Here is a 25,433-nt window from a genome sequence, read left to right as displayed (position 1 = left end):
TTTTAAAGTAACACTGTGTTCAACATTCAGTTATATATTTGTACTACCTAAAATTTAAATTATGTTTTTCCACCGATTTCGAAATACCGTAATAGTTCTTCTTCTGTAAGCATGAGGTTTTAATTTATACCACGAACAGAAGCTACAATCTGCGAGGTGCCAGATACGTCTGAACTAACGAGAGGCAAAATAAATAACAGATTGTTTACGTAAGTAAGTATTTACTTTTTTTCTTCAGTATCCCCTAACAATTCTTGTATCATCTTGGCTACAATGTTTCTGGATAAAAATATATTTCTTCGTACTTTCTTATATTATTGAGAGATATTTTGTCTACGGCGTCTAGAATACAACTCTTAATAAAAGATTCATCAGGGAAAGAATGATACGTCTTTGCAATTTTGAGGGACATCTCATAGCTAACTGATAATGTAATACAGATTTCATCAGATATTGCATATTATGCACTGTGTGTCCTAACCACTTTTCCTTTTTTACTTAAAACATCTTCATTCTGAGTTAAATTTACTGTATGTTCTCTTGCATGTCGCACACCCCTGGCCTACTACGTATTGGTAACTAGCTCGTTCGTTTAGTATGTTCTTTTATAATCTTCCGCAGAAAGTTGCGGCACAGTGAGCTCTAAAGCGCGCGCTTGCTGCTAGGCATCAATTGACATGGCTGGCATAGACTTATAGAATGTTACATGTTTAACCATACGCCTTGGACTTGACAAAATAATCTAAATTTTAGAGTCAAATCATGAAATGAACAGTGCCCAGACTATAAAAATACACTTTTAATTTGCTTTTCATTTGCCCCTTGTTTCTGTGTTTAGAAAGCATTATAAATTGGTACGTGACACTTTTTTTCCGTTTCACTACTAGAAGTAGTCATTTTAAGAAACAAGCGCAGAAGGGTCACTTACTGTGTTGGGATATATACAGAGTGTGACAAAAATGTATACACTCTTTCAATGACTACAAACTTAAGAATTATTATTATACAGGAAAGTTTCAAAATTAAAAATAATGTGAACCAATGTAGAAACCAGTCATTTATTGAAAGTGTTCAAATTGTTGGCGACTGTAGTCCAGGCACAGCTGATAACGCTGACCGATGGAATCCAAAATGTTCCTAATCATTTCGATTGGCTGCTCTGAACTCATCGATTGTAACTGGTTTTGTGCTATAAAGGTGTGCTTGACATGTCACCACAGAAAAAAAATCCATTGGAGTAAAAACCGATAAGCGAGGGTACACGGTACTACCTCTTTGTCCTATCCATCTGTTCTGCACGTGGCCGTTAAGATAGGCCCTCACGTTGCTTGGTAGTGGGGGAGGTTCTCTAGTTTGTGGAAATACCATTCTTCATTCCTAAACATCTCTTCGATGCATAGCATGGCGGATTCCTTTAGCAAGTTGAGGTAAATTGCACCAGTCACGGTACCATCAAAAAACAAAGGTCCAATTAAACCAAATGCCGACAAGCCACACAACATTGTAACTCCTGGTAAGTTCACATGGTGTTCCACTGTCACATGAGGATTGTTAGATGCCCAGTAGTTACAACTCTGACGATTAATTGAGCCATTTAACTTAAATTTGGCCTCATTACACCAAACAATCTTGTATGGAAATTGATTGTCCTACTCACATTTTGCTTGGTACCACTTACAAAATTCAATTCTCTGGTCATAATCGTCTTCATTGAGAGCGTGGACTAATCTAGGAATAAAACTTTTCCATTGAGCTTGCTTCAAAACGCGATGGACACTCGATTTCGAAAGTCTTGTCTCACGAGCTGCTTGCTGAACAGATTTTCTAGGAGATTGCTGAAACCTTTCGATGACTTCTCTTTCTCTTGTGGGGCTGGTGGATGTTCGTAGTCTTCCGGAATTGTTCTTATGGATATTATGAACAGTTCCTTCATATTCAAACTTATTTCGCAAACGAGATATTGTGAGTCGCGTTGGTGAATCTTGTTGAAACTCCATTCTAAACCGTCTTTGCACTTCACTTATCTTCTCGGTCTTTCAGTACCACTTTACAATGAATTTTCTTTCCTCAAAGTTTAGTCTGATTTCAGCCATTATTTTAAGCGGTCACACTTGAAAAAATTAAAAAAAGTGAGTTAGTTATGAGCTATTAAAGAGTGTATACATTTTTTGGCACCCTCTGTAGAAAGAAGCAGTCATGGCTTCATGATCAGTAATAATCGAGTATAATGGGTCCAACGGGTACGTAACCCTTCAGATTGTACTAATTTTCTCTGAAGCTCAAACACACAGGTCCTAAACGTTGATGTTCAGTTGCAGCAGATGGTGAAATATAAAAAATTCTGCTTCTAAAGATATTGTTTATCATTTAAGTCATTCGTTATCTCGTGAAAACTACCTGCGCGCCAGGATAAGACGCAAAAGAACTGCGAAGCTTCCCTCCCTAGTTATGCTTCTACTTGTAGCTTGACAGCTCACTTACCCCCAACATAAGGTTCTAACTTTGTGCTACGGCGCACGCAAGCATTTGGTTTCACGAGATAACGAATCAGCTATACAAATTCATTCGGGAATGATGTGCTTGTAGAGTGACAATTTTTAATAAACATCAATGAATCTGTCTTAATGAATAACACAAAATGATTCCAAAATCGGCTCAGCTGAGCTTCTTCTCGATTCTTTCTTGGAGATTTAAATGGAATATGAACAACATTGTTAATAATGTACGTACCTAACATGATTTATGTTTTAGAGAAATTAAATATAAAGTGACTTACATTCAGAAGTGCCAACGTCGAAGATGGTCAGCAAGTCGTGCTCGCGCGATTGAACTTCTTGTATTTGGTTTAATTTCTCCGCAGCAATTGGTAGGTATCGATCCATTTTTTTCAGCATGGGACGTAATTTCTTGTCTGGAGTTTCGTCTGTCACAAAAATAAATTATTTTTATTATTATTAGCTACATAAACACTGCAATTTAATTTAAATCTACTTTCTATTCTGACTAAAAAGAGCTAACATAACATAGTCAAGATAATATCTGTATTATTCCTATAAAAGAATTGAGAGAAATTTGCTTGGTGCATACTATTTTATAAACTTGATATCTATTCATGACGGATATAATGAGATGTTTTACATAATTTATCTACCCAGCATACTAATTATTTTTTCGCATCCTGAGAGATAACATAGTTATGAACAAATTACATTAAAGCATATTTTTCTATAAGAAACATTAGTTGTGCAAATCTCAATAAATGCTCATAATATATTATAGGCAAAGTTCATCTGTACAATTTTGACGTTGTCCAATTTTGAACTTAACTTTCGACCTGGCGCACAGTGGTCCAAATTCCATATTTAGGAAGACAAAAATAGAAAAATTGCATGCAAAAATGAAGTAAAACAATTAAATTACTTTTCCTATATAACTGAGTAATCATCAATTGATTATCATTACCAGCGGAATTGGCTGCAGAGCGAGATAAGAGACCGTTAATATACCACATATAGATCATTCAGCATTCTTACTCAGCAAGTGCCGAGAGTCTGCCGTTTTCTTTGTGCTCTAACTGCGCTATACGTGGTCGATTCCTTTAATACTTGGTATCAACATGTCAAGTAGCTCTTAAGCTACGTACAACTGTATGTTTCTGTTACATTTAATATAGTTATAGCACGACTATTGAACATGAATAGACACTGGACAAAATATAAATTTAACCACTGAGTGCTGACTTAACTAAGGTAGAGAAAAAAATACATTCTTTGTTCCGTCCCAAAATGAATTGTTTTCACTTCCTAGAGTATTTATCTCTATTTTGAATGAAGTCCTAAGGTGCGTACATTTTCGGAAGTGTTAAATTATTCGCACTATTCTTTGTGGGTGCAGTAGTGCAATTTTTCTCGATTACAATATTTGAATATTTGAGAACCGAATCTCTGTTTCCAAAGGACAATTCAGCGAATGCAAGGTGACAGTTTGTTAATTACGTATTACCTAAATAAGCTCCCTGAGTACCCAAAAGATGCAACAGTAACTATAATATTCCATTTTTCCCATAAGATACTTTATCGTTGGAGATGAAGAGGATATAAATATGAGTGTTTTTAACGAAATGAACACGGCTTAGTTAGCTACTAATTAAATTATCTTCTCATTGCGATAGTAATGAAAATTCAGAGAAAACTTACCTTTGGGAATAGTCGTGGCTGCCCATTGCAGGAATCGAAACAAAATCGAAACAAAGACAATCCATAGACTGAGTTACTTAGCGTATTTCAAAAGAACTAGCTATTGCAACACAGAAAAGTATTGCTAAGCAAGGAAAAATGAAATGTTTCCTCTGTTATTGAGAAAAAGCAATTATAGGAACTCCACGTTGAGACGCTAGGTTTAGATTTTATTTGTTTATTTGGTTAAATATTGTTTCTTATATATATATATATATATATATATATATATATATATATATATATATATATATAATTGTAGGAATCGCATGTCTACAGGTCGCGAATAATATTTTTACAATATTGATTTTTCATTTACCGAGCGGGCTAGCGGAGTAGCAGAGGGCTGGCCTCACATTCGGGAGGTCCGGGGTTAGATCCCAGAGGCCGACAATCCTGAGGTTTTTCATGGTTTCCTCAGTTATATCCAGGCAAATGCCGGGATTGTACCTCTTGAAACTCCGGCCATGGACGGCGATCCTTCCCTTAATCCTTTCATATGTGTGAGTGAATGATGTGTACTGTCTTAAATGTTTGTGTTGTATCGGAGGTGGCCCTGGCATTGAGCTGATCCCTCATCCGGGGAGGCCCTCCATGTCTTTGTGTGTTCAAAAAAGTATGTATGTGATCCATAGAGTAATTCCTCTCCCGACAGGTCGCGGCCCTGTAAGGCCCGGGTGACGTGGGTCGTGTAAATGCACCTAGAAGGGAGAGGTTAAACTGAGAGAAAGAAAGAAAGAAAGAAAGAAAGAAAGAAAGAAAGAAAGAAAGAAAGAAAGAAAGAAAGAAAGAAAGATTTTTCATTTATATGGTATTCAGATTAGCCTTGTAAAGTGGTAGAGAGAGAACACGGGAGGTTTCAGCAGAGTAGCCGCGCTAGGCAGGATAAGAACAATAGGACAACGGGGAGACTGTGTTAAGTTCTATTGTACAAGTAGGTTTCCTGTCGCCTGAGCAGCGAGGCGTAGAATTTGCAGTGAGTAGACAGTGAACTTATAGACGCGATGGAAAGTTTGAAGCGACGAGGTATTGTAGTGTATGGGGGAATTTTGCGATTCTCGAAACAATTAATAAGTCATTAGCAGATATTGGGAATTTGTCAACGTATGTTAGTCAAATAGCGCCTCTGTGATGACGTAGGGCTCATCTTAGCCAATCAGGTTTCATGATCAGGTCACGTGATTTAAACGTAGAGGAGTTGATTTTGGATAGTAAGTTGTAGTGAGATTCTGGTAGAAACAAGCTAGTGGAATAGTCGGCGAGGGGAAGATACACTCTGGTTAGATAGTCGGCGATGCGAAGACAGGCTCTAGTGAGGTATTCGGCGAGGAGAAGACACATTCTGGCGAGATAGTCGGTGCGGCGAAGAGATATTCTGGTGATAGTTTTACGCGGTGAAGATGGTGTTAAATTAGGAATTACGAGTCAGCCAGACACTTGTGCATTTTTGTACTTAGAAGAATTTGTCAGTGTACGAAACCATATCAATTGTGGGAATTAGAATAATTTCAGGGATAGCTGAAGCAACGTTACTCATATCGTGTGAAACTAGTTGGTTTAATAGCAGCCCCCGCCATCGAGACAGCGCTCATGATTGTTTGTGAATTGCACAACTATTTGTCGATTATTGTCAATACTTTAATTCGTCGATTATTATCAATACTTCAATTCGTCAATCATTATCAATACTTTAATTCGTCGATTATTATCAATACTTTAATTCGTCGATTATCATCAATACCGTAATTCGTCGATTACTATCAATACTTTGAAAGTAACTTACAAGCCTTGGATACGCGTTCGACAAGAACTAATCTACAAGTGATTAATAAACATCCTGATTGAAGTTCAATTACTACAAACTGAAAAACGTGTGTCCGGTACATTATTTCATACTTCAAATTCCGTTCTCCCAAACTTCATGTCCCGAATGACTCCAGCTTCCCTGGGAACTCTACTCTACCGCAGTTAATTCGAGGGAAGCTGGCGCCCAAAAATAATAACATCTTTACAAATTAACGACACATTTGCCACCTCGAATTACCTGTCCGGTGTAATCGGAACTGGCAGCCGCAGCAAAGAAGAGTCTCAACCTAACCAAACACCGATAAGTTTGTTTGAGGAAAGGAGATAGAAGTAGAAATTTTGACATATGCCATGGTTATAACAAAATGTTAGAAGTGAAAAAATGTCACTCCAAAGAAGAATCAATTATGCCTACTATTAAAGGAAAAATGGCAGAGATAGGATTACAAAAATTGTTGGATATAGGAATTCAAAGTAGGTTTATTTGTATTTTATAAAATAAATATTATCTAGTGCAATAAAGAAAAACTGCTCATTTCAAATGATTCATAATGGAGGTTTCACGATAGTTCCAGTCACTTCCTTTATAAGCAAGCATTTTTGGAAGACTAGAATGCGAGATATTGCCGCCCAGTAAGATTAAAATTTGTGAAACGATCTGCGGAAACATTAAGAAAAGAAAATGATTATATCGAAATCTCAATTTCCAAATTAAAACATGTTAGATACAAAAGTTGTTAATTTTGTCTAAATGTACCCCTATAAATGGTGGTTTCCCTCATATAAATGTAATCAGAGTTTGTAAATAAAACAAATATACTACTTGTAAATACTGTGTAAAGTTAGGCCTACATAAAAATCTGTTAGTTGAAAAGTCATTAGTTCGTCCCGCTAAATTTGCGTTTTGAACCACTGTGTCGGTATACGAATATGTGACGGGATTCTAGTGACATAATCAGTTTCCCATATGGTAATTTATATTTGATCACAAGTTGAAGGACAGCTTCGAAAATGTCGTTCCCTGTTGTGTTGCTTTCGTTCATGATAACATACCGGGTAGTCAGGAGGAAAGGTACATGGTTTGAGGGGTGATAATATTGATGATTCTGAACAAAAAAGTTTATATGAACATATGACCTATTCGTAACGGTTTCGGAGAAAACTAATGGAAACTATGTGGAACAGGAAAAGTGCAGATGATGGTAAATTAAAACATTGTGCCTTATATTCTGTTTACTTGTCTACTTTTTTACAGAACGTGTTCAAAAAGACCGTCGTTAACTTCAATGCACTTTGCAGCTCTTGTAGATAGGTGCTGTGTTACTGATGTGAGCTAATTCGGACATTCCTTTACTTGAACACAAGCATGTAAAATGCGAGCGAGATGTTTCTCCCTTGTTTTCACTTTGCGCTTGTAGACTTTGTTCTTAAAGGCAACTTCAGAGACAGTAATCCAAATGAGTAAGGTCAGGTGATCTCGGTGGTCAAGAAATGACCACCGCGAACAAGCCAACACCCAGGATAAGTTTCATTGATTCTACTACAACCTAATGTCATTTTGGTTGCATTCGCATTAGATTGCTGATGAAGCACATGAGATTGACGCTCGTGACTTTCGAACAGATGTATGTCAGATACTTTAAGAATAGGGCATATGTTCATATAAACCTTTTTTTTCAGAATCACCAATATTATCACCCCTCACATCGTGTACCTTCCCTCCTGACTCATGCTGTATTTCTCTGGTTTACCGTGAGACAGGATTCCTCCACTGACGCAAAGATAAATGTTTCGATCGATATATTGTTGAGAGTGTAGCGCAGGTACGTCAGCTAACTAAATAGTGGGTGGGGGTAAACCAAAGCTCGAGGACAGCACATATTGAGGAAATGTTCCATATATCTGATGTAGACCATCAGCCTGTCATGCAGGATTCGAGTTTCGGAGAGGTCTGAGATTTTTCTTTGAAAAATTCTAAGTAACTTGTGTACATTATGATAGCTGGGGGTTTTCTCGGCGTTGTGCCATTTCTCCATGTTAGGTATCATATTATTCTGTCCCTTTTTCCACGTTAGGTATCAATATTATTCCGTCAGATCTCCATTCTTAATATCATTTCATAGCATTCTCCGAACGTCGGCAGGCGAGGTATGAAGTGGTCTGATCTAAGTGTGAGTGGGTTTGCCTGACTCATAATCTATTACTCAACGGACCTTAATATAGTCAGCAGGTGTGGGATGAGAATTCACCTAGCTTGAGGGTAAGTGAAATAGATCTAGAAGATCCCAGTGCTGGGTTATAGTGATCCCCTTCGAAGAATAAAGTAACTTACAAACTTATTAGAGCAACATCTGTTGATTACACTGCACCTGGCATAAACTCTTACGTAATAAATATGATGTCATTATTTATAAAGAAACTAAACATCATATGCTTGTATATTATGCCAAATCTAATTTTGTAGTAGAAGTTATGATGTGGATATAGGTATATAACTAAAAATTTGCAGAAATATTCTTTTTGTTTAGGCTAAAATTGAACTAACTTGTTTTTAACTTACGTTTTGTAGAATATTACTACACATTATTAAAATATAAACATATGTTGTAAGACTTTAGAACAACGAAATACGAATCATTGCTCTTTATTGCTAATAAAAGTTTCTAAAGTACAAGAACTGAATTTAGTGAATTGAAGTTCTTAAGTGTGAATATATACGACGACAATGTTCATCGCCTGTGATCAGTGTTTTAGTGGATATAAATATTACTAATAGCATCTAGGATTTAAGTTAGATCTTTTTTGATGCCGTAAGCGATTTTTAATAATGTTTTCACAGAGAAAACAATCAGTACAACTATTAAAGTACATCAAATTGTATACAGTGGGTTTTTTTATTTCCGAATAATATGCAAATTCTTTCTAATATTTATCTTCTTTTTGGAATCAAATGTAGTTTTAGAGAATTTTATAATTCAGTAGGTTATATTAAAATATGTACAATGGCTCATGCTTGGTTTATTTTAATAAATATTGCGTTTTAAATATGCAATTTAATTTTTATTCGTTGTTTCATTATTAAATAATAATTACTCACCTCACAATAACAAGAGTGTAAAATTGAAATTACATCTCCTTCTCTTACATAGATTCTTTATGCGACATACGATAATTTCTAAAATATTAAATATTTACAATGAAAGAGGTGAATGTATCACTGAGCTAACATACTTGTCCTTTAAAGTTAATAATACTTCGTAAATTTTCCTACTTACCAGATCTATCTCCTCCAGAGTTTGCAATCTGTAATAAAATGAAACAATATTGTTTTAGATAAGTCTTTGAAGTGGCATTTTTCAATAGTGAAACGATTTTTTAATATTTATAAATTCATTCGAGGAACAGTTGCATACACTTTGATAAAAGCTATTTGGATCTGTTGGAGTAGTATGCGTCAGTGTGGACTGCTCGCACATTGAAAGCGACTACGAACGACTAGAGATCTTGAAGAATCGCACTACAACGCCAGCTATCCCGACTTATGGGAGTCCTCACAATACAGGCAAATCAGCCATGGGAGTATTAACGCAGTTCTAAATTGGGATTTCTTTACAATGTCGTACGATCTGATCTCCATATCGTCTATCTTTTGCTGCCATAAGCTCATAACATGTCCGAAAAATGGAGACAGAGAAATTAATAAGACTTGTACTGTATGTCAATAAACTATATTAAGTATCTTGATAGTAAATTGTGTATTTTGCCAATAAAGGTGGAAGAATAACAAAGTTTAGTGTCCGCGTTCTTATAAAAGTTTTCAGTTAATTTGTTCAATGGAAGTTTAGTAAAGATGTTTTTGGTTAATTATATGTATTTTATATTAGTGAAATTCGTTATTGGTCAGCTATGTATGCCAGCCTACCTCCTTATCTCCTGACTTGGTTGCCTTATAACTGATGCCTTATTGTTGTCACTAATGAAATTCCAATCTGTCTTCGGACAGTTGACTAAATAACAACAATGTATTCATGATATGTTCGTATTAACTACCTCAACGTCACAGCCAAACGCTTTTAGGCTATAGTGATATCGTTTGGTGAAAATGGTTATGTTCGCCAACTTTAATTTAATATTGTCCATAATATAACATGTTTTTGTTGGTGTGAAAGTAAATGAAGAACCGGATGGGATCATGCTTCAAGTAATTTAACAAGTTATGAAACTGAAAGATTTTTTAAAATACATATTTGGTTGATCCACTCATTCCTCCTTCGGAGCCTTCTTCTTTGTCGCATCAAATATTGTTTTCTAGAAGTATAGTTGACAGTTCATTTTTGTAAAAATTGTTAAAAGAAACACAAGTATTTTACAAAATCCAAGAACCTAGGATAATAGCGCACACAGAAAAATGATAGTAGTCACAAATCACGTTTGATGAAGTCGCTTCCAATGTGAGAACTGAAGTCATACGACCAAATCGCGCCTAGTCGCTTCCAATGTGAGAATTGAAGTCGGAGACCAAGTAGCGCGTAGTCGCTTTCAATGTGAAAACTGAAGTCGTATGAACAAGTCGCTAGTAGTCGATTCCAATGCGGGAGCAGCCTTAGGGAATGGAGGCACGTATACTGGAACGAGTCTCAAGTAAACAAGATTAGTAGTCCAGCCCTGGGCACAACAGGAAAGTGGATTGGAACTCTGAAACCCCCGTCCATGTCCTATTCGCTTACACTGCATTATAAACAAACGCACAGAAGGCATTGTGCAACAATCATGGATTTCAAGCGACCAGAGACAACCGAAAGTTCGTAAAAGCTATGATGCCTGCCTTATACAATCCGTCACTAACCAATGCTTATCTTCCTGTCTACTCGTCTCAGCCGGGGAAGGCGGAGTGGGGAGTTAAGCGGATATCTGAAGTGACTCGATTGCGTTATTAGTGCCCAGGCCTGGATTAGTCTAATAAAGCAGCTTGAATATACTGAAGCAAGAAGTTAATTACTTACTTACTTACTCACTTACTGACTGGCTTTTAAGGAATCCGGAGTCTCATTGCCGCTTTCATATAACCCCGCCATTGGTCCCTATCTTGAGAAAGATTAATCCTGTCTCTACCATCATATCCCACCTTCCTCAAATGCATTATAATATTATCTTCCCATCTACGTCTCAGCCTCCCCGAAGATCTATTTCCATCCGGCCTCCCAACTAACACTCTATATTCATTTCTGGATTCGCCCATACGTGCTACATGACCTGCCCATTTCAAATGTCTGGATTCAATGTTCCTAATAATAAATTATTGTCGGCTGGAGAATACAATGCTTGCACTTCTGTGTTGTGTAACTTTCTCCATTCTCCTGTACCTTCATCCCTTCTAACCCCAAATATTTTCCTAAGCACCTTTTTCTCAAACACCTTAAACCTATGTTCTTTCCTCAAAGTGAGTGTCCAAATTTCACAACCATATAGAACAACCGATAATATAACAATTTTATAAATTATAACTTTCAGATTTTTGACAGCAGACTGGATAATAAAAGCTTCTCAACCGAATAATAACAGGTATTTCCCATATTTATTCTGTGTTTAACTTCCTCACGAGTATAATTTATATTTGCTAATGCTGCTCCCAGGTATTTGAATTTTCCCACCTCTTCAAAGGATAAATTTCCAATTTTTATATTTCCATTTCGTACAATATTCTGGTCACGAGACAAACATATACTTTGCCTTCTCGGGATTTACTTCGAAACCTATCTCTTTACTTCCTTCAAGTAAAATTCCCGTATTTTCCCTAATCGTTTGTGGACTCTCTCTTAACATATTCACGTCATCCGCATAGACAATCAGCTGATGTAATGGCATATCCTACAGAAAAGTTAAAAAGTAAAGGTGATAGTATATCTCCTTGCTTTAGCCCACAGAGAATTGGAAACGCATCTGACAGAAACTGACTTATACGAACTCTGCTGTACGTTTCACTGAGACACATTTTAATTAATTGAAGTAGTTTCTTGGGAATACCAAATTCAATAGGAATATCATATAAAACTTCTCTCTTAACCGAGTCATATGTCTTTTTTAAATCTATGAATAACTGTTCTACTGTACTTTTATACTCCCATTTTTTCTCCATTATTTGTTGAATAAAAAATATCTGAGCAATAGTTGATCTATTATGTCTAAAACTACACTGATAATCCCCAATAATTTCTTCTACATATGGAGCTAATCTTCTCAAAAGAATGTTGGATAAAATTTTGTACGACGTCAGCAAAAGTGATATTCCTCGAAAGTTACTACAGTTAGTCTTGTCCCCCTTCTTAAAGATAGGTACGATTATGGACTCCTTCCATTGTTCTGGTACAATTTCCTTCTCTCAAATAGCAAGTACAAGCTATTAGATAATGCGCTTCCATCCTCTTGTATTAATTCTGCTGGAATTTGATCGATACCTGGAAACTTATAATTTTTCAGATTTTCTATCGAAATTTCGACGTCAGAAAGTGCGGGTTCGGGCATAAATGCCTCAGCAGTTTGTATTTCAATTTCGTCCCGATCACTTCTATTTGGCCTATGTATATTTAGTACTTACCTAAAATATTTTTCCATCTGTTCAGAACTGAAGGAGAGTCTGCAAGCAAGTCACCATTCTCATCCTTGATCAAGTTTACCCTTGCCTGATATCCATCCTTAAATTCTTTTATGCCGTTATATACATCTCTATTGTTTTTATTTTTACTGTTTGTTTCTACCTCATTCAGTTTCTCCTTCAAGAAGTCTCTCTTTTTATTCCTAAGTATACGATTCGCTTGCAGTCTTTTATTGAAATAATTATCTCTCTTCGCTTCAACTGGATCTTGTAAGAATTTATATTTTGCCTGTTTCCTTATTTCTACTACCATGCAACAATCTTCATCAAACCACGGTTTCTTTTTCTTACTTTCATAATAACCTACGCTCTGTTCAGCTGCAATTTTGATATTATCTCGGATATTTTGCCACACGCTATTTACATCTAACTCTTCCTTAACTTCGTCGGAACTTGCTAATACGGCAAATCTATTTGAAATTTCGTCCTAATAATGATGCTTAGTTTCTCGTCCTTTAATTTCTGAATATTGAATCTTCTAATATTAACTTGTTGCTTTATTCGCTTGGCTACTGATAGTCTTTCTCTTTGTTATCCAATTACCAAATAATGGTCAGAATTACAGTCTGCCCCCCTGAAGATTCGAATGTCTACTCTACTAGTATGTCTTCTTGTATCTATCAAGATGTGATTTGTCTGGTTATGTGTCAATCCATCTGGAGAAGTCCCAAGTATATTTATGTATATCATTATGGGGGAATGTTGTACTTTTGACAATTAAATTTTTTTATGTAGAAAAGTTGACTAACCTAACTCCATTATCATTACTAGTTACGTATGGGCTCACTTTTCCAATAGTCGGTTTAAAAATATCCTACCATCCTACTTTATCATTGAAATCCCCTAATAAAATATTCATGTGATATCTAGGTAACTGATCAAAAGTGTGTTCCAATTCCTCATAGAAGCTATCCTTTATATGGTTGTCTTTCTCTTCTGTAAGGGCGTGAGCATTTATAACTATGATATCGCCCCATCTACCTTTAAGTACTGAATACGATAACCTATCACTGATAAATTCGAGCTTTTTACTACTGATTTTATTCTTTTATGGATAAATAATCCTGTTCCTAATTGGTGATTATCGTTTTCTTCCCCATAATACAACAAGGAATCTCCTATTTGTGTTATGCCGTTCCCATCTAACCTAATCACCTGTACTCCCACAAAGTCTTTTTTACATTTAGCTAGTTCTTTTGCTATTTATAGTATCCCTCCTGTTGAAACAAGAAGTTGTATCACAGTCTACTATATACAGTCACGAAGCTGAGGATGATTTTTTGCAAATCTCGCGATAGTTGCTAGCCGCTTAGAACGCTGTGAGTACTAGGAACAATCGACTGTGCCACAGCCATCGTGATTTAATACAGGCCGTAAGGCAGACCATGTAACTCGCTTAAACCGATCACGAAGGGCAGCGTTTCAACCATATAAATTACTTGGAATGCATAAACAGTAACATATGTTTCTCTAAAATGTAAAACAATGATTATGAGACACTTCAGATATAATTCACTTGCGAGTTAAGATGTAATATTGTCCACACCTGTGGAGTAACGGTCAGCGCGTCTGGCTGCGAAACCAGGTGGCCCCGGTTCGAATCCCGGTCGGGGCAAGTTACCTGGTTGAGGTTTTTTCCGGGGTTTTCCCTCAACCCAATACGAGCAAATGCTGGGTAACTTTCGGTGCTGGACCCCGGACTCATTTCACCGGCATTATCACCTTCATTTCATTCAGACGCTAAATAACCTAGATGTTGATACAGCGTCGTAAAATAACCCAATATAAAAAAAGATGTAATATTATTTATGGTGTGAAAATTACGTTGTTCGTATGTGTAATACCTGCCTTTATTTCGATTAAATATTGCGAAATTCTTGTACATTCATTTATGCACGATTGAATAATTTTCAATTGCACCGCACGGATATTTAGATATGTTGAAATTATAGGTTATGTTTACTGTGCCAGTTGTCCCTTTCTGTCTAAATTTAATGTTCTCCAATGCCTTGCCATTCATAGGAAAATTATTGGTTATGTTTACTACATTTAACTTACATTCCTAAATTCGCAATCATACATTATAATCAAGCATAATGTCATGTCATGACATTCAATTTGTCTGTATTTTAATACTACAATTGAGTACTGAATTATTGTATTTATTTACTACTTAAGAGACTAAGTAACACAATTGTACGTACATTAATTTCATACGAGTGGTATGGTAAATATTTTGTCTAAAATTAAGGAAGGTAGATGTGCTAAATTGAAATCACAATATATATATATTTTTTATTAAACCTCAAAATAGCTTCCACTCTAAACTTAAAATGTTGACGCGAACAGATTATGTTAATATGTAAAATTCTCTTCACATTAAAATAACACAGTTTTGTAATTATTTCTGCAACATATTATGCAACAAGAAGTAAACGGAACTTATGGACACAGTACACTAAATAAAGCTTAGCAATGATAAGCAATAAAGTTATAATATAATATTTCACTGAGCTCCATATACTGAAATAGAAAACCCGAACAAACTTTACGGCCTGGTCTAGATCGAAAAAGCATTGACTGTGTCGTATTTCGCATTTTTGTGAAAAGCTATGTAAAGTGTGAAATGTTCGTTATCGGTTGTAATAAATATAAATGGCTAAAATACAATAATTTGAATAATAATATGGGACAAGGAGACGTTTGTAGTAGTATAAATTGTAAGAAAAATAGGCTAGAGTTATGCTTCTTCCGAAAGATCCAGGAAGGTGAGTTGATAGAATATAATATATATTTTATGAAAATAATATATAAACCTTATGCATTTTAATATTCCATAGTGGAAGGAAGGTGTTATTTTTTTCAAAAGAACATTATATCGAAAGTACAATACCTTTTATGGTCTGCTAGGGAAAGAGTCTATGATGATAGTAGCGATCCTGGTGGTGAGCAACTATCTATGGATGCATATTTCAACTGTCTATGTTTGTATATTTAGTAAGTATTAAGCTTCGTGGCTATATATATTAGACTGTGGTTGTATGCTTGAAAAATTGTTTTCTATTTGGCGTCTTGGGAACAATCTTATGCTAAAAAGCAATATTAAAGTGCTGTCTGGTAATAGTAACGTAAGTGCTGATAGCGACAGCAATTAACAAGCTAAAGTTTAAAAATTGTCTCCCACATGTGTAGGAAAAACTATGCAAAAAAAACAAGCGGGCGACATTGCTGAAACAACGAGAGTGGGAAAAGTAATATGACTAATTTCTGTTAACATTACAGACTATCATACACCAATTAAAAAAGCTTAAGAGGAAACTATTTCTTTATATCGACGATTTTGATCGCGAGCTGATCAGAAAGACAATATGTGAACTTTATGAACAAGCGACAGCATCTATCTTCAATAAGATGTTTTCTACACTCCGAAAGAAAAGAGAAAGTACATAATATGAATTTTTACGTCACAGAACCACACGTTCAATGGCATTCATATCCTTACAAATGATATGCACTTTGTAAATTTGTGGCTTTCGTGCTCATTCGCGTACGCACTTAAATGTAAAAATTAAAGAAATATCACAACGCATTGTTCTCATCTTTCACTGGACTTCACTGAAGTAGCTACGCGCCAATCTACCCGTCTCACCAGTCTCAACCATCTACATTGAAATAACTTCGAATTATAGCTCGTTCGGAAGGAAACATTTCGTTCAGATAAAATTGTCGGTCTTCTAAACTGTCATAGATCGAACGCGACTGGTGAGGAAACAGTGTGTTGATTTCTCATGGATGGAGCATGTGAAGGTTCTGTGTTGCGTAATAAGAACAGATAGCAAGCTTGAAAGAATGTCAGGGTTACATTAGTATAAGTTGATTTAATTTCAGTTCAGGCCAGTTCAGTAATGAAAATTCAATACACTTTAGAAGAACGAATCTTCATTTATGATACCGGTACGTATCTTAGGAATAAATCTACGGAAACATCCTTACCTTCAACAACCATCTGTTTCAAGAATACAGAATTTTGTGAAAAATGTGAGAGGAACAGACACACTTTTAAATATAAATAAGGTGGGTAGATCGCTTTTTAACTGTACAAAAACTAAATGAGGTAGGTTACAGATTACAATAAGCTCTAATCTCTCACAAAATAGTTAATAAAGCCTAACAGGTAAGTGTATCCACGAAATCAGCTTGGAATACGACGAAATTGTCGAAACTTTGCCTTATTTGTACGAAAACTTGCTGAGATAAACTACATGCTAAAACTAATCTTCCACGAAACAGTTGAAGTTAGCCCAACAAACAGGTATATCGAAGATATCAGCTTGGAAATCGATGAACTTATTCAAACTAAAGTCTTATAAGTAAAGTTCTGATTTTAGATGAAACCTATTTTAATCTTTAAATGACAAGTTCATAAAACTAAAAAAAGCAAGTTTAATTGAAAACATGCCCAAAATTGGGCTTTTATAGAAACTAAAATGAAAATTTTGACGATGGAGCCTAATTTTGTCTACTTTGCATGTTTTGGCCCCCTACCTTTTTTTTTCGAAGATTGTTATTGAAAATTCCAAAATTTATTTTTCAATTTCCATTAATGTTTTTAGTTAGGACTGTACATATTATATTTGGTGGTGTAGTTGGGGGTTGCTTTATTATTTTATAAATTTGAGATATTGCTATACACAAACACTAAGGGCCACACACCTGGTTCTCGAAAAAAAAAAAACGAAAGTGCACTCAACTATCCTTCCTGCCTTCTATCTATTCATCTGTTTCGAACGAATTGTTTATTATCTTAAGTTCTCGAAATGTGGTCTAAATTTGTGAATAGTTCAGTTAGGTGAATTGCACAATTTCGAAAACTAAGACTCCAGAGGTTTCTCTGATGTATGAATGGCTGCAAGAATTTCCGGAATTTGGACAACAATATACTACCAATCGTGCATAAAAAAGATGTAAGTAATAACGTAAATTTATGTTTGTTTTAATTTATACAAGTATAGGATTGCTGACGAGCTGGAAGAAAGTTTACTTTCCGTTGGTGTATTAATTTTTTCATTCTTTGCTGGGATAAATTATATAAATTTTCTCCTTTGAATTTTAAACCACGTTGTCACTGGCCAGCACATTGTCTAAAGAAGCGACAGTTGTTTCCGGAGACTTGAAATGAGTTACTAAAATCTTATTTGAGATTCAAAACGTTTAATAAATACAATGCTTTCAAAATTAGGTCTGATTATTTAGAATCTGTAACTATTTACTTAAGCTGTTAATAATTTATTTTCCTGTGTCGAGGTATCCAGTGACAAAAATAATCTCACTTAATTCCATATATGTGCAAGGCGCTACACACCAGGGAAACGTGGAGGAAAAAAAAGTTTCTACTAGCCCAGAGATTAAGTAATATTTAAAACAAACATGACATGCCAAACCATCGTCGCAAAAAATATCCAGTTAACGTCCTTTAAAATCCTCATTTTAAAGACTTCTTATAAATATTCCATCATAATCCATAATAAGGGGAACTTATGTTCATAGTACTACATGGGGCTGTGTACAGAATTCGTTTGGACATTGGCGATTCACTTATCTTGAACTCTGTAGACGAAGCTATTCATAGCATAATAATAATAATAATAATAATAATAATTTATTTATTTAATCTGGCAGAGCTAAGGCCAGTAGGCCTTCTCTTCCGCCCAGCCAGACTCTAATTCTAATTAAATACATTTGCTTACATAGTTATTACATTAATATCTAGATCATAAAACAACATGAAAGTAAATAATGAAAATTGGATAACTAATGTTAGTGTGACAATAATAAACACTGGTAAGAAATAGTTATAATAATAATAATGATAATAATAATAATGGTAATAATAATAATAATAATAATAATAATAATAATAATAATAATAATAATAATAATGAGATAATTTAGACATTTATCTGTGATATATATAACCATTAAACATTGAGAAACCTGAAACAGCTATTATTGTTGACAATAATTGTTAGAAAAATATCTCATTAGCCTATTCTTAAATTGATTTGATGTCTGACAGTCCCTGACATTACTCGGTAGGGAATTCCAAAGTCGAGGAACAGCCACAGTGAAAGAAGATGAATATGAGGATGTTCGGTGGGAGGGAATGGATAATATTGAGGAGTGTTGTGATCGTATGTCTAGGTTATGATGGGTGGATAAATTTTGAAAACGAGACGCAAGATACACAGGAGTGGAGAAATGCAATATGTGAAAGAGAAGGGAAAGACAGTGGATTTTCCTACGATCTTCTAGACGGAGCCAGGACAACATTTCGAGGGATGGTGTTACGTGATCAGCCCGGCGAATATTGCAGACGAAACGGACGCACATATTATGAACACGTTGTAGTCTCTGCGCCGAAGTAACGCTTAGGTCAGTAAGCAGAATATCACAGTAATCGAAGTGGGGCATCACGAGTGTTTGCACTAACATTTTTTTCATGGAAAAGGGTACAAAATTCTTCAATCGTCTAAACGAGTGGATTAATGAAAATACCTTTTTGCAGGTTTCTGCAACTTGAATGTTCCAATTTAAACTTTTATCCATATAAATACCTAGATTCTTTACTGATTCACTCAACGGAATTTCGGTGCCGTGTATTTTAATCGGGTGTGCTAGATAGTATATTTAATTGTTGGACAATTGATTTCTGATGTCCCATCGAAAAAAATATTTGATTTGTAGCAGAGAATTAACTAGAACCAACTCTAGTAGTAATAACAGTAGTAATGGTGGTGGTGGTGATGGTGATATTTTATCATTTACTTAATTAAAGAATTTGGTACATTTAGGTAAATATTTATTTTATTTTATTGGGTTATTTTACGACGCTTTATCTACATCTAGGTTATTTAGCGTCTGAATGAAATGAAGGTGATAATGCCGGTGAAATGAGTCCGGAGTCCAGCACCGAAAGTTACCCAGCATTTGCTCATATTGGGTTGAGGGAAAACCCCGGGAAAACTTCAACCAGGTAACTTGCCCCGACCGGGATTCGAACCCGGGCGACCTGGTTTCGCGGCCAGACGCGCTGACCGTTACTCCACAGGTGCTGACAGGTAAATATTGCATAGTTAAATATTGTGTTATTATAAGGGTCATTCTTTGAGTTCGCAGCGATAGAGGATAAAAAATTAAAAATTATAAATTCCTGAGATTACTTGAAACACTTCAGTTTAAGTGAACTGGTTTATTGCATACATTTTTATACTTAGCAGATTATTTAATTTAAATATTAATATAATTGATGCTATCCAGTCATTTCAGTTCCTATTTTATGGTAACACAAAGGACAGTAACGCAGGGGACATTTGATTATGTATAGATTTTTTTTATAATTTTAAAAATGTCTGTATCAAGTTGAGGTTATGTTTTATAAACAAAAGAACAAGTCGTACATTTACTAAAAAATAATTGACATTTCAGTATTATTATTACTGTCGAAATATTAAGTAACACAAAGGACATACAATTAACCTAATCCACCTTTATACAGTATAATGTAACACTTGAAGCAGAACTATAAAGCAATTGTTCTTCTTTCCACCTATATGTATGGGAGGAATATGCTCTGATGACAGAACATTCTACGGTAGAGACCAAAAACAAATTGCAAATATATAAATACTAGCTGAAATCACCCGGCGTTGCCCGAGTTGTTTTTTTTTTTTGCTTATTTTTTTTAAATAAACTGGTTGTTAGACTTTTCGGTCGTACCAAAGAATCAATATATATAATTTAATTTATATTGGAAGATTTTTTTACCCCTTGACTCCTGCATGCCTATTTTTTAAATATGACTTAAGAAACTATATCTCACAAATTCAGAACATATTAGGCCTACATTAATTCTTATTTCATACACAGAATACAGATACAATATAAACTCGCAATAAGTCATTTTTTATCATATATACTAATATTCTGAGAGACGTATAACGGTTTTTTTTTTAGAAATTAAGAGACTGTTATTTCCACAACGCATAACATACTATACATTAGAATTTCGCAGTAACACTTTTTCGGACATGAACAACAATATTTTGAGAGACATAATATTATTTTTATTTTTACTATCTGACCTGACAGTGTTATTTTCAGTCGACTTAAGCACATTCACATACTACATTAGCAATATGACAAAAGTATCATTGGATTTATTTTTGATGTGTGTAAAATCTTTTTTTTTTTTTTTTCCAACTTCTTTGTATAAAATATAGTTGAGAATGTGAAAAGCACGGAGTTTTTAAGTTAATGTCTGCAACTATGAGAAACTTTCCTTGAGCTTAATTTTAATATGACCATTACAAATGCTAGTCGCACTGAAATTGTTGTTACTTAAAATCGAAACACATATTAGTGGGTATCATAAGAATACGTGGATGAAACATCTTTCGTTTTGCCAGTTAATATTGTAACTTCTATTACTACGTTCTGAATGAGTTTTTTTCACACCAATTCTTGTTTCATTGCATAATTTTGGTGGGTCAGTATTTCACAATAGTACTATTGGTGATTCAATATTAAGTATTAAATTATTTGGTAGCAATCCGTGTGGTTTCAAAGAATTCTAGAATTCAGTTGGATAAAACACAGTCTGCTCACTATGTATAACTGCATTGAGAAATTCATAGTACGTTCCTGGGCTGAGTAAAGATATTATTTTATTGCATGAATTATCTACTTTAGCCTCCATGATGTGTATCAACAATGTTATAATGTTATTAATTCCGTGTTATAATTTCCATGGCCTCGTGAAAGTCGATGTTCAATATAACAGACAATAATAAAGAACAATTGACTGCAGAAAATTGTATTTTAATATTATGCATGAATGTTTGATCGTATATAATTTTATTTTTTATTTTTTTTATTAATTTAACTTCCATTTGCAGAATTTTAATGTAGCCTATGTTCTTCTCCTGGTTATGAAGGTTAAATGTGCAAACTTTGGCAAATATCGGTCAAAGCGTGTAGATTTGTATCGAGTACATACATATATACATACATACATGCATACATACATACATACATACATACATACATACATACATACATACATACATACATACATACATTACATGCATACATGCATACATGCATGCATGCATGCATACATACATACATACATACATACATACATACATACATACATACATACATACATACATACATACATACATACATACATACATACATACATACATACATACATACATATATACATAGCCACATTGGCTTTTATATATGACTAGCTGAAAGACCCGGCGTTGCACGGGTTTTCCTTTCTGCTTCTATTTTTAATCAAACTGGTTATACATTTTCGGAAATCTCGGAAACCTAACTACAGATAACCAAAACGAATTGTCTTTACTAAGCTGAGATGAATCTTTACTTAACGGCACTTAACGGCACTTACATGAATTGATGAAATGCCTGCCTCAATTTAAAACAGTTGTAAATCAGGCACCGAAAAGAAAACGTGTCATCATGTGCACGACATTCAACGGTTTTTTTAATTTATATATTTATTTGTTTTTATTTATTTATTCTAGTGTAGTTAAGGCCATTAGGCCTTCTCTTCCACGCCGCCAGAAATACAAATAAAATAATAGAAAAATCAAACTATGAACAAAGTAAAACCCAACGAAAATATGATTCCTTTTCCTCTTTCTGATCAGTTTCAGCATCGAATCAATATGTACATATATATAGGCTAATTTAATTTATATTGGAAGATTTTTTACCCCTTGACCGCTGTACACCCACTTATATCATACCCAGCTTTTTTTAAAATATGAGTTGGAAAACTATATCTCACAAATTCAGACTATATTATATTAATTCTTGTTTTATACACAGAATACAAATACAATATAAACTTGCAATAAGTCATTCTTTTTAACATAAAGACTAATATTCTGAGAGACTTATAGGCTTAACGGTATTTTATAAATTAAGAGATTGTTATTTCCACAATGCATGACATACTACATTTGCAACGTGATTATACAGATAGAATTTCGCAGTAACATATTTTCGGACGTGAACAACAATATTTTGAGAGACGTAAATATTTAGAATTAATATAGAGTTATTTTCAGTCGTCTTACGTACATTCACATACTACATTAGCAACATGACAGAAATATCATTGAATTGCTTTTCGATATGTGTAATTTTTTTCCCACTCCTTTGTATAAAATATAGTCGAGGATGTGAAAAACACGCAGGTTTTAAGTCAATGTCTGCAACTTAGAGCTACTGTCCTTCAGCTTCATTTTAATATGACCATTACAAATGCTAGTCGCACTGAGATTGCAGTTGCTTAAAATCGAAAGGGTATCATAGCAATATGTGAGATAAAAACATCTTCTCCTTTCGTTTTTCCAGTTAATATTGCCACTTCTATTACGTTTCGCATGAGTTCTTCACACCAATTCTTGTTGGTGCATAATTTTGGTGGGTCAATATTTCGCAATAATACTTCTGGTTATTCAGTATTAAGTAAATTATGTGACAGCAATCCTTGTAGTTTGAAAGAATTCTAGAATTCAGTTGGATAAAACACAGTCTGCTCACTATCTACAACTGCATGGAGAAATTCATAATACGGTCCTGGACTGCGTAAAGATACATATTGCACGAATTATCTAGTTTTAGCCTTCGTGATGTATGTCAACAATGTTATTTAATTTTGTGTTATAATTTCCATGGCCTCGTGAAAGTCGATGTTGAATACAACAGACAATAATAAAAAACAATTGACTATAGAAGATTGCATTTTAGTATTACACATGAATGTTTGATAGTATTTATTTTTATTTTTTTATATTTTTAAGTAATTTAACTTCCATTTGCACAATTTTAATATAGCCTATGTTCTTCTCCTGATTATGAAGGTTAAATGTGCAAACTTTGGCACATATCGGCCAAAGCGTGTAGATTTGTATAGAGAACATACACACATACATACATATATACATACATACCCACATTCAAATTTATATATTAAGATTGCCACAAACATTAGGTAACACCAGGGATATCAATATTCTAAAATTATTTTAAAATTTAATGAAACATAGTAGTAATATTTGCCATGGACAGGAATTGCTGCGAAACTCAGAATGACTCATAAGCACTTAAATAAATTCAACAATATTTGTAACTGATATATCATCAAACTTGTAACTTAATGTTTAAGAAATAGTTTAACGTTAGAGCTTATTTTTCGAATTTTAGAGCCTATTTTCTGAACGTTAGAGCCTATTTTTCGATTTTAAAAGCATATTTCCTGAACTTTAAAACCTATTTTAGTACCTAACATCACATTTTTAGCGACCTGAATATTCGAAGTCGACTTCTAAGATAACAGTCGTTCATAACCATGTCCCCAGGGTTCAATTGTGTCGATAGAGGCGAAATCCAGCCTGCGTCTTTAAAAAATATATGAAATGTACATTGGAGAGGATTGTCGATAGTTTCATCACTTATTATAAAGCAAGCCAATAAATTACATCTATAATGTAATGTGTAAGTCGCGAGATTTTGTTGCCGAAAGTTGACGCGCTGAATCACGCCAAGCTGTTACTTGCTCATGTCACTTTTGGATTGGAGCCGTACAAAGCGAAACCTTTTATCCAGGCGTATACGAATTATACGTAACGATTTTATAATTCCGTTTCTGTTTGGCAGGCATTCTTTTAATCTTACAGTTTTCCAAGCGTTAGGTATCTTATGTTTCCATGAATCGTGAACATGCCCATATAGGTATCCCCTATCACTTAGCTTTAAGACACTGAAATATTGTAAGTGTGGTCAGTGACAACATGACCAAGAGTATCACTGTTTTCAATGTATAATATTTCCATATAAAGCAGAAAAAGGTAGGTCACGAAAGTTTTGAAGTAGACTACGTACTCTTGAAAACGTTTAATTTTATATGTATATTTATATGGTACGCGGAGTAAATTTCTTAAGAGAATTTCTGAATAGCAAAGAAAGGGGCTCAAAATAAATTAATAAATGGAACGAAAACTGAGAAGAACATTGTAATCATTTCACTCATAATTTCATAGAAGTTAATGTTTGAGTTTTTCAGCGTGTTATCCTTTTTCGTACACTTTGCCTCTTCAAATTTCCAGATATCATACTCTACTGTAAAGTCAGCGCACTAGGTAGCTGGAGAATGTAAAAAGTCGCGCAAAGTCATATGCTCTTTACTTCCCTGTGTGTTGGCTCGTAGGGGGAGGGAACAGGCTACGGCGTGTTTACATTCTCTAACTGTCCATTCCGCTGGCTGTATATTCCTTTATAGAGACCACATAGAATGACTGACGACCGTAAACCAAAAGTAACTATGAATTATTGTCCATCTGGAAAAACAAATGCTTGGCGACCATTAAAAAGATGGACTAAACAATTTTAAGAATACTCCCTTGAGACTGGAACAAGGTGTAAGAATTAATCCACGAAGATGACAAATCACAAAAATTTATTTATCCATTTAGAGGAAAATATTGCCTTCCGAATTCCTCTGTTAATTTACCGTAATTTAATACACGGGTGGTCCAAATGTCTTGATCCATTCCCATTAAATCGGTAATATATTCTTTTTACCTATTTCAGTTTAATCAATAAATTTGCTTATTATTGAAGAACGAATAACAGTTGTTTCC

The 25,433-nt window shown here is 34.6% G+C and overlaps 1 protein-coding gene across 1 annotated transcript in view; it reads right to left on the bottom strand.

Moving 5' to 3' along the window:
• The window catches only part of LOC138715367 (uncharacterized), a 50,019-nt gene that overhangs the window by 3,855 nt on the left and 20,731 nt on the right, over positions 1-25,433 (bottom strand). Inside the window, exons 3-4 of the mRNA XM_069848212.1 lie at positions 9,317-9,344; positions 2,777-2,923 (exon numbers count right to left, since the gene is read on the bottom strand). Of these exons, the coding sequence (XP_069704313.1) occupies positions 2,777-2,923; positions 9,317-9,344 (175 nt within the window). The remainder of the gene's footprint in view (positions 1-2,776; positions 2,924-9,316; positions 9,345-25,433) is intronic.

This window comes from Periplaneta americana, chromosome 15, assembly GCF_040183065.1.
Source record: "Periplaneta americana isolate PAMFEO1 chromosome 15, P.americana_PAMFEO1_priV1, whole genome shotgun sequence".
NCBI lineage: Eukaryota > Metazoa > Arthropoda > Insecta > Blattodea > Blattidae > Periplaneta > Periplaneta americana.
The sequence above is the reverse complement of the archived record's forward strand: the minus strand, read 5'-3'. Positions and strand labels throughout refer to the sequence as shown.